The sequence below is a fragment of the Onychostoma macrolepis genome, chromosome 17 (assembly GCF_012432095.1).
Source record: "Onychostoma macrolepis isolate SWU-2019 chromosome 17, ASM1243209v1, whole genome shotgun sequence".
NCBI classification, from domain to species: Eukaryota; Metazoa; Chordata; class Actinopteri; order Cypriniformes; family Cyprinidae; genus Onychostoma; species Onychostoma macrolepis.
The window spans coordinates 2,986,717-3,004,098 of record NC_081171.1 but is presented as its reverse complement, the minus strand read 5'-3'; the positions used below and the strand labels follow the sequence as shown (position 1 = coordinate 3,004,098).

The following is a 17,382-nucleotide window of genomic DNA, read 5'->3' as shown; positions in this document are numbered from 1 at the left end:
ACACAGTGATGATAGTGAAAGTAGCTCAATGAAAATAAACAACTTGACCAAAAGTTGCCTTTGTCATTTGTATTTGTATAGATGACAGATTCATAATTTCCGATCTGCTTGAATTTATACGTGCTCACGCCATGAATGTTGTACGAAACACGATTGTGATAAAGCAATGCTTCTTTGATTCATTGTTCAGCAACTCTTCGTAAGAAATCGTGTATTTGTTCCATTTAAGTACAGTACAACTTTGTAGTATCAGAGTACAATTAATCTCAGCTGCATTACAGAGGGGCATATGATTTCTATGATGGCGTTCTGGCCATATGACTGAGCGCTCGAATGAACGCAAGGATTCAAATATTAACCGTTTATTCTAAGCAAGTGCAAACAGATATTAAAAATATTAACGTAAATATGGGCGTTTTTTCCTCTGGTGACTTGTTTTTGTTGTCACTGTAGGCTATTAGCATATCCTAAAATCGAAAGCACAGGCACATGCAAACACCATATCGGATTAGATAACGTCTCATGTAAACAGTTCATCGAATCTTTCAATCGGAATGATTTTAATCGGAATGACAAAAAAGTGTACATGTAAACGCACCTATTGTAAGAAGTGAGCAACTCCGTTTGTTTGTCCGAGGGAGCAACAGTAACTAAGGGGGGCAGGGCTTACCGATAGGTCAATTGTGAATTGTACATACAGTAAGGGAGATACTGGCAAAATTTCACAACTTACAACCTGTGGAACATGAAAAACCCTTTTGGTGAATTACTGTAGTTTTAAAAAATATATATTTGTGTACTGTACATACCGTACGGGAGATATTGGCAAAATCTAACCTGTAGTAAGTCAGTTTTGTATCTAGCAACGTACTACAACCATTGGAACATGAAAAAAACCATTCCAGGGTTCTTTTATAAGTAAATAATTCTGTACTGTACATATATATAAAGGAGGTATTGTAAAAATCTATACATCGAATATTATACATCGTATTTTTAAACAGGTTGAATATTTTGGAAGTGAATTCTGGAAGGTGAATATGAATTGTTGAATTTTTAATTATGAAAATGTGTGTGAAATATTTTGAATTGAAATATTCACAGCTTAAATAAACAACTATGTTAAATTTCAGGACCTAAAAATGCAAGCCCTGGAAATACAAGGCATTAAAATGCAAGCACTGTTAATTGCAATGCATCTTTTTTTTTTTTTTGATTTGTGGAATTCAGCATGCTTTATGTTTCAAAAACTATTGTCATTATTCTGCTTCCATACAAAAGCACCAAAAGTTGGTTAAATGACCATGGTGTTTGTGTGCTTGACTGGCCAGCAAACTCACCAGAACGGAACCCCATAGAGAATCTTAATTAGTAATTAAGTATTGAGTACATATACAGTAAATGAACATACTTTCCAGAAGGCCAACAATTCACAAAAATGTTTTTTTTATTTGTCTTATGAAGTATTCTAATTTGTTGAATTGGTGGGTTTTTGTTAAATGTGAGCTAAAATAATCACAATTAAAATAACCAAAGACTTAAACTACTTCAGTCTGTGTGCATTGAATTTATTTAATGCATGAGTTTCACAATTTGAGTTTAAATACTGAAATGAACTTTTCCACGACATCCTAATTTATTGAGATGCACCTGTGTGTGTGTGTGTATATGTGTGTATATGTGTGTGTGTGTATATATATATATATATATATATATATATATATATATATATATATATATATGAAAATGCGTATTTTCAAATTAAAGATAACTTATAGATTTAATATGGGTTGCTTTTGGTGCTTGACACTTTTTATTGATCATTTTGTGTGTTTTACGAATAAGATGGGCTACAAGGTTCAGAAGCTTACTTAATTGTAAAATGTTTTTTCTCTCTTTTGCATAGTGAAAAACGGCTTCCCTTACTGATCACATCTCGGGTAGATTGCATGTTTTCTTGCGCGGCTGGATGTTGGACTCATGAAAAATAATCACGTTGTTTGTATTTGCCAAAACTGATTTACTGAAGTCAAAACATGGACGGAATTGGCATTAGCGCTGCTTATTGTGAAGCGTGAGCGACCAACACTGGCAGAGGATTCTGCAGCCTTCCTCGAACAGTAATGTTCAGGATTTTCTGATTTACTTAACGAATACTGCGTGAGGGGGCAAGAAACTGGCCAAGGGAGGTCATGTACGGAACCATACGGGACACATAAATTAAGCCCAATAATACGGGACGGTTGGCAACCCTAGCTTTCCCCTGCCTGTTCTGGCATCCTGGTGCACAGCAGCTGTCCACCATGTTGAAATAGTAAGGTTTGTAAGGTCTAAATAGTCTGGTTTGAAATTATTGATCTACAACTGTGGATGCCAATGCTACAGCCACTCTAGCGCTCTCCTGATGGCCTTTAGATTGTGTGACTTCAACCTCCAGAGCTCTATTGACTTCTCCATTTGTTGTAGGCAGTCTTTGTACTGTCCCCTCCTCTATTTACGGCTGGGTATATAGTGACAGTGATGAGCACTGTGTTATTATGGCAGCGCGTTAAAATTCAGTGTCATCAGTTTGCCAAAAAGAACATAGAACCTTTTACGTATCATTTACACGTGGAAGGGAGCAGGTGTACATTTCTTTCGTACCAACTAACATTTTGAAAATACAAACATTTTCATGAATTCGAAAGTTTACGTCAGAATGGCTTTAAGAATGATTTACTCAAATTCGTTCTGCTCGTGTTTCATTAATGAGCCCCAATGTGTGTGTTTCTATATAAATACTGGAATTAAGATTAGGAGAGAGAGACAGCTGTGTGAGTTAAAGAGAGAGATAATATGACCGTGTTTCTTTCACTCAACTGTGTGTCTCAGTTGTTTCTCACAGGAAGCTGTTTAATCTCACATAGAGATACTGAACTATCAGGATAATAAAGTCTAAATCCAGCATAGAGGGGTTCAGTGAATGTGCTGTTGAATGTGTGTAAGTGTGTGAGTGTGTGTGTGTCAGAGACGCTGTAGAAGGACAGACGGCCGGCCGACCAGTCCAGATACACTCCTACTCTGTTAGAGCGATGTGAAGGGACAGATATTTCTGTGAGCTTATTATTGTGTCTCATAATAAAAGAATTTCTAAAACAGTTCAGACTCCAGGACTTTTCATTGTATCCAAACAAACAGTCATGATTCCGTCCTTTCCTGCTGATTCCTGTATATGCCACTGATATATTAGTTTCTCCGCTCCATTCAGCCTCCCAGTAATGGCGTTCAGTCAGACTCTCTCTACACAGAACTTGAAGACATTCATCAAATCTCTCTGGATGATCAGAATACGGCTGCTCCTCTGTCATAAGTGTCACCTTTCTGTTCCTCTCAGATAGAATGAGATGAGTGTTTGCTGTGTTTATATCCAGTGTGAGATCACATGCATCTGAACACAAGAAGAGAGACTGTAGTATTTTAACACAATAAAACAAGGTTTCAGTGTATATAGGTAGCCTTCCTACTGCTGTAGGTGTTTGACCCGGAAGGGCAAAAGGTTTTTGACCGCAACACCACGAAAAAAATTGGACGCTTTTGAGACTTCCCTTTAGTCTATGTATTGGATACTAAATTGGACATTATGCATGCTGGTGTTTTGTGGAGCCAATAAACTGTATGGTGATGCAACAGAAGAATGGTCTTTTCATTTTTTATGGAGGAAGTAGTAAACAACGTAACATCAAAGCAAGAAAGCACGTCAACCTATTTACTCGGGATCAAACAACTCAGTAACTTAAAGTATTAGCTTTAGCTCCTACAGCTACATTTTCCAAAGCATTTCTGAAGCTCAAGTTCAAATCAGAAATATAATAGTTAAGGATCACTGATCCTGGATCAGTAAGTGACACCACCGCCACTAAACCTTGTAACTCCATTGGCTCCTCAAACTGTCAGTCAAACCTCATTATTCCTCCCGCATCAGCTTGTTTGCTGTCTGAAGATAAATAAAGATCTGTTGATTGAATAAGTACAGCTTTTCTTTACTCAAGAGACACTATATTTATAAAGGCTAATGTTTTTTTTGTTTTGTTTTTAAGGAGCAAAGAGTCAAGTCACTATTATTTGTATAGTGCTTTTAACAATGCAAATTGTGTCAAAGCAGCTTTACATCAGCTTGATATAAAGCTGGGTGGCTTTATATCAACTTTACAGTATTTAGACGGGGAAATAGTTTGTCGAAATAGTGTCATTCTCCTCTGGCCAGACAAAATCAGCAGGTTAATCAAGTGTCTTAGTCTATCATTTGTTGTCGAGTCAGCCAAATAGCTTGTGTGAAGCGCTGAATCTTTTATAATATGATATTTTGTCCAAATAACAGAAAAAAACTGAGCACCCACATAGCGACAGAAAACTGTATAACCTGCAAGTTCATGAAAACTTAAATGTGATGCACATACTGCCTCTGATGTGGCGGTAATGACAGGGAAAAACATAACGGTAAATCTGTCCCTGTACATGATACTGATTTTTGTTGCCAAATTGGTTTGGAACAGTTGTTGAATAAACAATTAACCTGAACTATTATGCCTGTCTATCTGCTTGACTGACAGTTTTATTGATCACTGAGAGAGCACTGACTTGGTATGATGTTGGTTCAATATAAAAATGAATTTTTAAAAAATAGCTTAGATGTAGTAAACTACTTTTGCCATGTTGCTGTAGCTTAGCTTGCTACATTTCCCAGGGCTGTAGCTTTAGTGTAGTGAAGCGTAATTTAATGAAGAGTAACTGTTAGCTTAGCTCACTACATTTTCCAAGTAGCTTGCCCAGCACTGGTGTGTGTGTGTGTGTGTGTGTGTGTGTGTGTCTTACACTTCTGTGGTCCTGTTGTAATCCTGATCTCTCCTCCATGATCCACACTATAAAAACAAAAGATGTCACACTCAATGAAATAATAATTAAGACTTTATATCAAATAAGAATGCATGTTAAACTGAAGATAATCTCTCATTTGAACACCTGTGATATTTTTTACATATATAAAAATAGATTACAATTGATAAATTCCAAACATGACAACCCACAATTTTGAATTGGGTTCAAAAGAAACATAAATAATGATTTGTCACAGATTCAGCTTTACATTCACTCTATATGTCTATATTCGTTCATTTGTGCAAGTGTTTTAATCAATAATTGATAATCATTTTGGTTCATGTCTCTGATAGCAATGAGAATTTACTTTCTTGAGCAGCAACAAGATTTGAATTTATGTTTTGTGATCAGAGACTTGAGTCTGTTTCTCAGATGCAGCTGTTGAACTAAATCAAGATCATCTTCAGTCACAAGACACACCCTTATTTTCCTGTGCAATATGTATGTATATTCATGTGCTGTATGCAGTAATCTGAGTTTTCAGTGACTTTTATAGCTCACAAATGTACAAACACACGTGACAAGATGATTGTTAGTGTTGAACATACTTGAGTTTGTCCAGTCTGTAGTTTGGATCAGAGAGCAGCTTGACTAATGATTGTCCTGGGTGATTGTAGCTCAGATCCAGCTCTCTCAGGTGTGAGGGGTTTGAACTCAGAGCTGAAGCCAGAAAACAACAGCCTTCCTCTGTCACCATACAACCAGATAATCTATACACACACACACACACACACACACACACACACAAACACACAAACACACAAACAACCAACATCACATCATCTGTGACATCAGATGATGTCACCATATATTACAAATACCCAGGAGATCAGGACCAGAGCACAGGGCATCTTTAATTTCATAATCAAGTGAATCTTCATCTGTTTTTTCTTTTCTTACCTCAGTATGTTGAGTTGACAGCGTGAACTCTTCAGTCCATCAGACAGAAGCTTCACTCCTGAATCCTGCAGATTATTATGACTCAGGTCCAGCTCTCTCAGTGAGTTTAATGATCGTAGAGATGAAGACAAACTTTCACAGTACTGATCAGTGAGATTACAGCCAGCAAGTCTATAACACAGGATGAAATATGGTTCAAGAAAATGATGGGTTTAAACCTCTGGGGTCTGAGGGGGTTTGGGGGCCCTGGAGGATTTTTGACATTTGTGCTTTTTTCAGTTTACATATACATATATATCATAAAAACATATTAATGTCTTAAGTCTGATTACACTGTATTCAGCACAAACTGGGCTACAATAATATGTAAGCAAAATATATTTACCTGTTTGTGTTTTTGAGAAAACAACTTTTATGCGTGGTTAGTGAAAAAGTAGACATTAAACAAGTCACTGAAATAAGGCCATAAAACACATACAGAATATTTGTTCACAATACTTTTGAGAACTGGGTGTAGTAGACAAGAGTTTTTTCTACAAAATGATGTGAAAATCATCCTGCTCACGTATTCACAGAAAACAATAAATTGTGTTAACTTTTGTAAGTCATGTTTTGTGTTAAAAAGGCCGTATGCGAGGGAGTGACAATGGCCATGAATATATAGCGATTTGCACCTGAGAAACAAAGGGCATCCGATAATGAGCAGAGGTGGGTAGAGTACCCAAAAACTGTACTCAAGTAAAAGTAAAAGTACTTATAAAAATATTTACTCAAGTAAAAGTAATAGTCTGAATAGTTACTTGAGTAAGAGTAAAAAAGTATAGGGTAAAAAAACTACTCAAGTAGTTAGTTACTGGTTACTTTGGATCATATACTGTATATCTATAGTCTATTTTTATTTAGATAGCCTATGTAGATAAAATTTATGTAATGTGTGTGTGCCGTTCAAAAGATTTTTAATATATTTTTTTTAATGTAATTTATTTCAGTGATGCAAATGAATATATTAGAATGATTTCTGAAGGATCATATGACTTTGAAAACTGGAGTAACGGCTAATGAAAATTTTGATTTGCGTCACTGAATTAAATTATATTTCAAAGTATATTAATTATGTATTATATAACGGAGTAAAAACTCCTCACATGACCACTACCGAACATCTAAATAATGAAACAAATGCACATTGACGGATCTTCTTCTGTCTGTTCTGCAAAATGAAAACAACTGTAGCCTATATTTCTGCAAGCATAAATATTGTGAAAATATCAATATTAATTGTGTCTAGGTAAAGGCATTCCTCCTGGAACAGGCCGCGCGCCGCTGCGCTCAACGCTCTTGATGTTCTTAAACATTCTGTTACAACTCTGAGTGAGAACCGCTTCAGATGACTAAGCGCGTGCGGCACATAGACTGTAAAAAAAGATGGACGACGCGTCTCCACTTCCTTCCACTATAGAGTGGGGGAACTATGATGTCACTTTGTAGGTGAAAACCTGGAAGCGAGTTAGCATTTTAGCACTTCCGGTTCCATCGTCCCAGAGTCTTTGGTTTTTTTGAATGGGATTTTGGTTAAATCCCTTAAATAAGGTCCGTGGTTCACACAAACTCAAGATACTTTCACGTTTTATTCTACGACATAAAACACACCAGTTACACCCCACTCATGATTTTTTTAAGCTGTTACGTTGCTTAAAGACGGTTGCTAACAAGTTGCTAAATGGGACTACAGGCGCTGTCGGAGACATTCAACGTCATCACGCCGAACAGTTTATCAATTTACAGTATTTTCCAGTTGTAGCATAATTTGTAATACAATTAATTTTAGAATAACCAATGAATAGTTTCCCGCATTTTATATTTTTGTTCGACAATGTTTTTTTTTTTTTTGCTTTGCCCCGAAATGCGACACGTCTTTGGATGGAAGAAGCTCGTTTTATCGCTTTCCTACTGATGCGGAGACTCAGGGTTCAAACCATAAGGTAAACTCATATTACGATTATTACAGGTAAACACCACATTTACCGGCTTTACTTGGTGAAATTGAAACTTTAATGATGCATAGTGCTTAAAGCCACGTTAAAATTAAATGTTTACGGCAACATGAAGCTGTTAGAAAGCATACTGACTGAGGATTTCCTAGAAGCAAGGATAAAATAACATTTTGTGTATCCACCCTAAAAAAATGAGAGCTGAAATGTGGTGCTTTGTTTACTAAAATAAGTTTAATCTTACCATATACAAAAACTCGCTCACTCTGCTGTTATTTAAAAGATTAAATACACGGGGATACGTTTTTAATTAAAACTAGTTTAATTAAACTAGTTTAGAACTAGTTTCATGCTAACCGCCGATCCGCATACAAAGTGACGTCATAGTTCCTCCACTCTATAGAAAAGTGAAGCGAATACATCTCAGTATGGCCGCTGCCATCTTGAGTAAATGACGTCATTTGGAGCCCGAGTCTGCGCAGTAGTGTCGTGAGGTGGAGCCGCAGAATCAAACTCCCCCAGACCCAATCAACCATAACGACACGCCCCGTTTTTATAGCATCAAATTACTAGCTAAAATCAAACATATCATAAAAACGAACAATTGAACATATATCAGCGTGATAACAACTACCTTAAATGACCAAAACCATATTTCGGAAAATTGTATTGGAAGTGTAATTTATTTTTTTATTTTGACTGAAGTCCCATTCATTTACATGGAGAGGCGGTTTATGACCTGTACTGCAGCCAGCCACCAGGGAGCGATCAAAGAGCCCGCAGCTTCACTTTTAAGGACGAGTGAGACACACCCGGGGTGCGGCAGGGAACTGAACGAAACATTCAAATTGATTTGCGAACCGATTTACTGGTTTGAACAGAATTGACTCAAAAGAATTAATCGTTCGTGAATGAGCATCGCTCATTGCCCAGAGAAAAGTAGATGGCGTATTTAGAATAAATTGAAGCATTTTTAACTTGTATTGCATTAAGATAAAGTAACGAGAGGAGCGTCACCCACAGTAACGAAGTAAAAGTATGGATTTTTCACTAAAAATGTACTTGAGTAAGAGTACCCTGCTGAAAAAAACAATAGAACCCTACCCAAAAACACAATAGAAAATGTAATAGATTTAATGATTATAATGGGAATTGTATTGGTTTTAATGGAAACTATAATGGTGTCTGCTGGTATGTGATGGATTATATTGGTGGGATGTTAAATCCTATTGGAAAAATGGGTTCTATATCATTTTTTTTTTTTAGCAGGGTAAAAGTACCCATTTTTAAATATACTCTAAAAGTATTAGTTACCCAAAAAATTTACTCAAGTAAATGTAACGAAGTAAATGTAACTCGTTACTACCCACCTCTGATAATGAGCCATCAGTGTGAATGTGACTGTCAGGTAAGAAAGAATGTGAGGAGAATAAAATAATGGGGGTTTTGATTATTTGTATTTTATTTACACAATATTATCAATATATACACAGTGAAGGTCAAAGACACATTAATGAGCACACTGATCTAAACACAGAGACTTGAACAGTCATGCACCTTTGTGCCATTGCTGACAACAGATCCTGTTCAACTGTTGAAACAAGTAAACCGTACCTGCAGTGCTGCTTCTTTCCATGCATTCAAGAAAAAAACAGCCTTACCATCAGTAGTCATGGAGTTTATTTTACCATATTTGTGTAGAATATCAGCCCAATGTAGTTCAACAGCTTCTGATGTTGGTACAGCACTCAGAGAAAAACAGTTTTAAGTGAAGTCTTCAAGGTATCTGGTCACCAAACAAACAAAAAACCACATCTATTAGCATGTTGATATCAGGAACAACTATATTATTTATGTTGAAAAAAAAAACATGATTTTGTAGTCATAAATACAGGCATGCTTTGTATGTATAATATAATACAAAAATATTTTATATTTGAGAAACTGAATTATTAAGCAACACGTTATAAATATCTACATATATTTGCGAGCAGAGTATTTGACTGTAAACATTGGTCTAAATATTCTTAGACTCTAAAATTCATAGTGTTACAGTGTAAACACTTTTATATTGCATTTCAAAAGGTTTCACTTAATTTCATACATTTAGTCAAGAATTATAGTTTGGGAAAAGTCTAACTAGTAATGTGTAAAAGTTATGTCACAATAACAACTAATACAAGTCATAAAAAATTACTTACTCATCAGAATTAAATCCTCCACTAGATCAAGCTGTGCGTCGAGTTCTTCTTCTGAGGTAAATTCTGTCTTATTCTTCACAGTGCATCTTCTTCCAGAAATGAAAAGTATCCTAGATGAACCTGATGAATCTTCACGCTTTGTTTACAGAGGTGATGTGGGCGTTTACATGTTTGCGCTCCGCTGAAAGCGCACCCTGTATATTGTCTTTATTTTACAAAAGCACAATATTTTGTTGATATTGTGAGTGTACACGAATAAAAGTAGACCCTTTACAGATTCGAATGATGTATTACACTTATATGTACGTTCAAAAATGAAGGAGCATTTTAAGTTCTTTTCACTGTTATAAGGAAAAAATGCAAGTGATTACACCAGCGCCATCATTAAAGGAGGTTAAATACTTTTTCCTATCTTCTGCACATGGTATTGATTCCATGCCATTCACATGACTAATAATATATATATATATATATATATATTTTTTTTTTATCAGGTCAACTCTGAATATTGACTGGAAATAAGGCCAAATTAATCAGACTTTGTTGTTACATCAACATGACATATGGGTATCTCTTCACGGAATAACAATGCTGAGGTCAGGAGCTTAAACTTTCACAGCACTTTTACAGCCAGGAAGTTTATAACACAAGATGAAATATGGTTTCTCACTAACTACAGAAGAGATGTTGTGAACATAGAGCATCGGAGTCACAGTGAAGTAATAGTGAGGCAGTAGGACAAATAAACACCAACAGAAGAAGACACTACCACTACAGTTTATTCTGACATGTTGCACATGTCTGGAGTGAGTCAGGAGGTAATAAGTACTTCTGACATTAAAACATTTGCCCTCTTCAAACAGCTTTATATTTTCCCTTTTAATTATCGTCATGTCAAAGAAAACAGTGTCTTGATTTGATGGAGAAATCACAATGTTACTGTGTATCTGTAATCGGTTCTACTTCGCCTCGCTCCGAGCGGGATTCCAACCATGGTCTCCGGTGTGGGAAGCGGGTGCTCTAACAAGGAAGCCAAAGACCACTGCCTCTAGCATCAGTCGCTAGAGCACCTCTTGTGATCAGGGGAGTGAGGTTTACACGCAACAGCTCTTACTGGCCTACGACAGTTACATCTCAACATAACAGACACATTCAGATTCATCCCCAATCATGTAAATTAATACTCACAGAGCTTTTCTGCAGTTCACCACAGCTGGTATCAGTCTCCTTCTACCCTCATCTGATGTGTTGTATTTCTTCAGATCAAACTCATCCAGAACCTCCTCTGATATCTGAAACATGTAGGTGATTGTTGAGCAGTGACCGGGAGAGAGTCGACCGACTGAGCGAGTCTCTGATTTAACAAACTCCTGAATCTCTCTGTACAGAGTCTGATCCTTCATTTCCAGCAGACAGAGAAACAGATTGATGCATCTGTCAGCTGAGAGACCTTCATCAGCCTTGAGTTTGTCTTTAATGCACTGTGTGATTCTCTCGATGGTTTCTGAGCTGTTCACTGTGTGTGTCAGTAGATCCTGTAAGAGTCTCTGATTGGACTCCAGTGAGATGCCCAGCAGGAACCGCAAGAAAAGATCCAGGTGTCCATTTTTACTCTGTAAGGATTTTTCAGTTGCTGTTTGTAGTAGATCATACAGAGGGATTTTCTTTAACCTGAACCACAAAGCCAGAAAAAACTTCAATGACTTCATGTTCTTGACTACATGGCAGTAAAACAGATAGAAAGCAGCTAGAAACTCCTGAAAGCTCAGATGAATGAAGCAGTAGACTTTCCTTTGATGAATCACAGATTCCTCCTTAAAGATCTCAGTGCAAATCCCAGAATACACCGCAGCATCAGTGACATCTATGCCGCTCTCAATCAGGTCCTCTTTATAGAACATCACATTGCCCTTCATCAGCTGTTTGAAAGCCAGTTCAGCAAGTTTCACAATAACTTTCCTGTTGGACTTCAGGGGTTTCTCTGGATTTTTCTCATCATACTTCTGATTCCTCATGTTGATCTGAGTCAGCAGGAAGTGGATGTACATTTCAGTCAGAGTTTGAGGGATTTCTGCACTGCTATCTTGTTTCAGGAGGTTCTGAAGCACAGTGGCTGAGATCCAGCAGAAGACGGGGATGTGACACATGATGTGGAGGCTTCTTGATCTTCTAATGTGTGAGATGATTCTGCTGGCTTGATGCTCATCACTGATTCTCTTCCTGAAATATTCCTCCTTCTGAGGCTCATTGAATCCCTGAATTTCTGTCACACGGTTGATGTATTCTGAGGGGATCTGATTGGCTGCTGCTGGTCTGGAGGTGATCCAGATGAGAGCAGAGGGAAGCAGGTCTCCTCTGATGAGGTTTGACATCAACACACCCACTGATGAAGATTCATTCACATCACAAACCTTCTCATCATCTGTAAACATCAGTGTGATTCTGCTTTCATCCAGACCATCAAAGATGAACACAACTTTACACTCCTCATAAATCTTTGAGTCCAGATCTTGAAGTTCAGGATGAAAGTCCAGCAGAAGTCTGTGAAGACTGTACTGATGATCTTTAATCAAGTTCAGTTCTCGAAATGGAAGCACAAACATATAATCTACATCCTGATTGGCTTTTCCCTCGGTCCAGTCCAGAATGAACTTCTGCACAGAGACGGTTTTTCCAATTCCAGCGATACCTTTAGTAAGAACAGTCTTGATTTTGTCTTTCTCCTCATGTCCTGGTTGATGTAAGGGTTTAAAGATGTCATTGCAGTAGATTGGAGTGTCTTGTGTTCTGGTTGTTTTCTCTATCTGTAAAACCTCATGTTCTTCATTCACACCTTCACTCTCTCCCTCTATGATGTAGAGCTGTGTGTAGATCCTGTTCAGGAGGGTTTGATTCTTTTCTAGTTTGATTCCTTCAAATAATCTCTCATACTTGTTCTTCATACTGGTTTTGTGTTGGTCTTTGATTCTCTGCAAGACATCATTCACTGTTTGGAGATAATTGTGCTGCATGTGATCAGTCTCCTCCAGCAGCGTATCTCTCGTCAGGGCTGCTGGTTTGACAGGCTGCTTGCTAAACGAATAAAGTAAAAATAAATACAATAAAGGTCAAATCTAAATTTCTTAATTTTGCAGTAAGACTTTTTTTTTATAATCACCCTAAACTATGTAAATGTCCCCAGCCTACGTGGTTGTCTTAAAGGTAAATATAACCCAATACTATAATTAAAAAAATAATAATAAAAAAATCAACTCAATTCATCATCACTTCAATGTTTTCACCACAATATCTCATGTATCTTGTTTTAGTTGAAAGAATATATAATTGAAAGTTTCACTGCAGGAGTTGAATCGTATTCATATTCACTCAGGGTCAGAAGTCACTGCTCCATCGTTAATATTAGGGGGGCTTCCAATGGATTCGTTACTCTTCATAGACACACAGCTGGGTTCTGGACAGCCTGCTTTATGTTTCTGAACAGCACCCTCCTCCTCTGCAAAGACACATGGTAAAACACCTAGAACGCAAGACACTCCAAACTATTGTAATGACATCTTTAAACCCTTACATGAACTAAAATGTGACAGGAACAATAAAACAAGACAGTTCTTACTAAAGAAATGGCTGGAATCACTAATATTAGGGGGGCTGCCAATGGACTCAAAGCTCTTCATAGACACAAGACCATATTTTAGAGATGCTGCTTTATATGTCTGAACAGTACCCTCCTCTTCTACAAAGACATGGAGAAAACAACAGTCAGAACACTCCAATCTACTGCAATCTTTAAACCCTTATTTGACCCAGAATGTAAGGAAGACATAATCAAGCTTTTCTTACTAAAGGCATTGCTGGAATTGGAATCACTAATATTAGGGGGGCTGCCAATGGACTCGAAGCTCTTCATAGACTCAAGGCAGGGTTTTGGAGATACTGCTTTATTTGTCCGAACAGCACCCCCCTCTTCTCTTCTCTCATTGACACTCATTGTAGAGGCAACAGTCCAGGAACTCACAAAACAAGATTATGTAACAAATTACTTAAGATATATGCAAGGAATATTAAAAACATGTAACTCTTTGGTGCCCTATAAAGTGTATTGTTAACTTGTAACAGTAATAAACACACAAATACACACACACTCAAACAACTATCCTTTCTGTAAAAACATACAGAAAAGAGCTGAGTGTTATGGTTCTGTTTATTTAGAAACAGATTTTATATCTGTAAGCAAAAAAATATTTTAATAATTACCTGTGAAAACCAGATGCCTTTTTCAGTGCAACAAAACTCCAAGTTCAATACTTGGAAACACTGCTGCTAGAAGACATTTTGATATTCTTAAATCTTAAATTCGAATGTGAAACATTCTATTTGGATACATTTTCACAGCATAATTCTGTTATATTTCTGTATTAATACAAAAGGCACTCACTTAAAATAGATTAATACACATGAAAATACACTGACATTACAGTAGTCAATTAAAAAAACAAAAAAACATCAATGTGCAGATTCAAACAGTACATGAATATGAATCCAGCAATGTGTTTTTTCAAACCTACCTCTCTCCAATCATTGATGAACCGAAAATCATTCCATTAACCTCCAGAAAGCAGCATTTCAACTGAAAGCTGATCACATTATTAACAAACACATTTCTCTTGTGATTTTCTTTGCTTTTTTCTTTCATATATGGACTCTGAACAGATTTATATTTTTACAAGCTGCTCAGTTAAAATTTAACCATAAGATACAGACAGAAGTGTGAAGTTAATGTTGGGCCATTTAGCTATAATATAACCAAGACTGAGCAAAGAACTAATTCAATTATGATTAAATATTGAAATAAAGAAAATCAGATAACCCTAGGACCCAACAAACAACCAACAAACATTAACACTTTCAAGACGCATCAGAAAATCAAATCAAGAAATCAAATCCATCTTGACAGATTCTACACAGTCACATATAATGCCCTAAACAAAACAAAACAAATATTATATTCATTTATTAATATCCTATTTACAGGCTTTTTTCCTGGCCAATACGGAACGGAAATGGACTGAATGGTGACCATATCAATACTAATGTAGAATACTATTAAATAATAATAACAAAAAAATTATGTTTTACATCAAAAACTGAATACATGAATAGCTGTATGTTCATAAATCCACATTATGAATGTCAGAGTTTTGCTTCATAGATTATTTTTTTTTAATAAGCAAGAGAAACACATGCATAGCTGTGCAGGCTATATACAAGTGACTCTCAATAAATTAGAATGTTGTGGAAGAAGTTAATTTATTTCAGTGATTCAACTCAAATTGTGAAACTTGTGTATTAAACAAATTCAGTGCACACAGACTGAAGTAGTTTAAGTCTTTGGTTCTTTTAATTGTGATGATTTTTGCTCACATTTAACAAAAACCCACCAATTCACTATTTCAACAAATTAGAATATGGTGACGTGCCAATCAGCTAATCAACTCAAAACACCTGCAAAGGTTTCCTGAGCCTTCAAAATGGTCTCTCAGTTTGGTTCACTAGGCTACACAATCATGGGGAAGACTGCTGATCTGACAGTTGTCCAGAAGACAATCACTGACACCCTTCACAAGGAGGGTAAGCCACAAACATTTATTGCCAAAGAAGCTGGCTGTTCACAGAGTGCTGTATCCAAGTATGTTAACAGAAAGTTGAGTGGAAGGAAAAAGTGTGGAAGAAAAAGATGCACAACCAACCGAGAGAACCGCAGCCTTATGAGGATTGTCAAGCAAAATCGATTCAAGAATCTGGGTGAACTTCACAAGGAATGGACTGAGGCTGGGGTCAAGGCATCAAGAGCCACCACACACAGACGTGTCGAGGAATTTGGCTACAGTTGTCGTATTCCTCTTGTTAAGCCACTCCTGAACCACAGACAACGTCAGAGGCGTCTTACCTGGGCTAAGGAGAAGAAGAACTGGACTGTTGCCCAGTGGTCCAAAGTCCTCTTTTCAGATGAGAGCAAGTTTTGTAGAAGCTCATAGCCCAAGTTGCTTGAAGTCCAGTGTTAAGTTTCCACAGTCTGTGATGATTTGGGGTGCAATGTCATCTGCTGGTGTTGGTCCATTGTGTTTTTTGAAAACCAAAGTCACTGCACCCATTTACCAAGAAATTTTGGAGCACTTCATGCTTCCTTCTGCTGACCAGCTTTTTAAAGATGCTGATTTAATTTTCCAGCAGGATTTGGCACCTGCCCACACTGCCAAAAGCACCAAAAGTTGGTTAAATGACCATGGTGTTGGTGTGCTTGACTGGCCAGCAAACTCACCAGATCTGAACCCCACAGAGAATCTATGGAGTATTGTCAAGAGGAAAATGAGAAACAAGAGACCAAAAAATGCAGATGAGCTGAAGGCCACTGTCAAAGAAACCTGGGCTTCCATACCACCTCAGCAGTGCCACAAACTGATCACCTCCATGCCACGCCGAATTGAGGCAGTAATTAAAGCAAAAGGAGCCCCTACCAAGTATTGAGTACATATACAGTAAATGAACATACTTTCCAGAAGGCCAACAATTCTCTAAAAATGTTTTTTTATTGGTCTTATGAAGTATTCTAATTTGTTGAGATAGTGAATTGGTGGGTTTTTGTTAAATGTGAGCCAAAATCATCACAATTAAAAGAACCAAAGACTTAAACTACTTCAGTCTGTGTGCATTGAATTTATTTAATACACAAGTTTCACAATTTGAGTTGAATTACTGAAATAAATTAACTTTTCCACGACATTCTAATTTATTGAGATGCACCTGTATACAGTATAGTCTATGCATCTGTTTTGGCACCATTTTGTACTTTCACCTGTTTTATAGCACTAGTAATCTTTCGATTATGTTAATAAATGTTTGACGAATTAACCTAATTCTGTCAGACATAAATTTGCTAATAAGACAGACAAGCATAATTAAGACCATAAGATCAACAAAGCCAAAGCAACACATTTTCTATTTGTAGTGCCTATTATACACATACACATAAATATATATAAATGCAAAACCTAATAATAGTAATTATGTCTAAAAACACTCCCATACGCAGGCCATACGCATCAGGCCAAAACGTTTCTGATGTCATGGCGCGATAGCCCGCGCTGTGTTTGTTAATGCTGTGCATTAACGACGCCGCCAACTTGCATATTTACTTTAAATCACTGATGTTACCTACAGGTAGCCTATTCATGGTTCGACATTGGTGACATTGTTATTCATTAAAAAAAAAGAAAAATGTATGCATAGTGTATGATCTAGTTTAGTTTCATGAGGGAGCTGCAGGGGGTCTATGGGCTAATGAAAAGCTAATAAGTATTTTAAAAATGTAGCCTAAA

General features: G+C 36.9%; 1 protein-coding gene across 2 annotated transcripts; it reads right to left on the bottom strand.

Annotated features, from left to right (window-relative positions):
- Positions 1 to 1,767: 1,767 nt before the first annotated feature.
- Positions 1,768 to 14,668, bottom strand: LOC131523281 (NACHT, LRR and PYD domains-containing protein 3-like). 2 transcript variants are annotated; one of them, XM_058749541.1, is made up of 10 exons: positions 14,572 to 14,668; positions 14,261 to 14,323; positions 13,847 to 14,016; positions 13,620 to 13,739; positions 13,373 to 13,499; positions 11,195 to 13,078; positions 5,815 to 5,985; positions 5,463 to 5,624; positions 4,852 to 4,898; positions 1,768 to 3,427 (listed from the first exon to the last, which is right to left on the bottom strand). In XM_058749541.1, exons 3-10 carry the CDS (start codon positions 13,992 to 13,994, stop codon positions 2,868 to 2,870), a joined length of 3,219 nt encoding a protein of 1,072 aa, XP_058605524.1. In that variant the 5' UTR covers positions 13,995 to 14,016; positions 14,261 to 14,323; positions 14,572 to 14,668; the 3' UTR covers positions 1,768 to 2,867. The 2 variants fall into 2 exon arrangements, with proteins under 2 accessions (XP_058605524.1, XP_058605525.1); XM_058749542.1 differs by having other exon boundaries at positions 3,410 to 3,446.
- Positions 14,669 to 17,382: the final 2,714 nt, after the last annotated feature.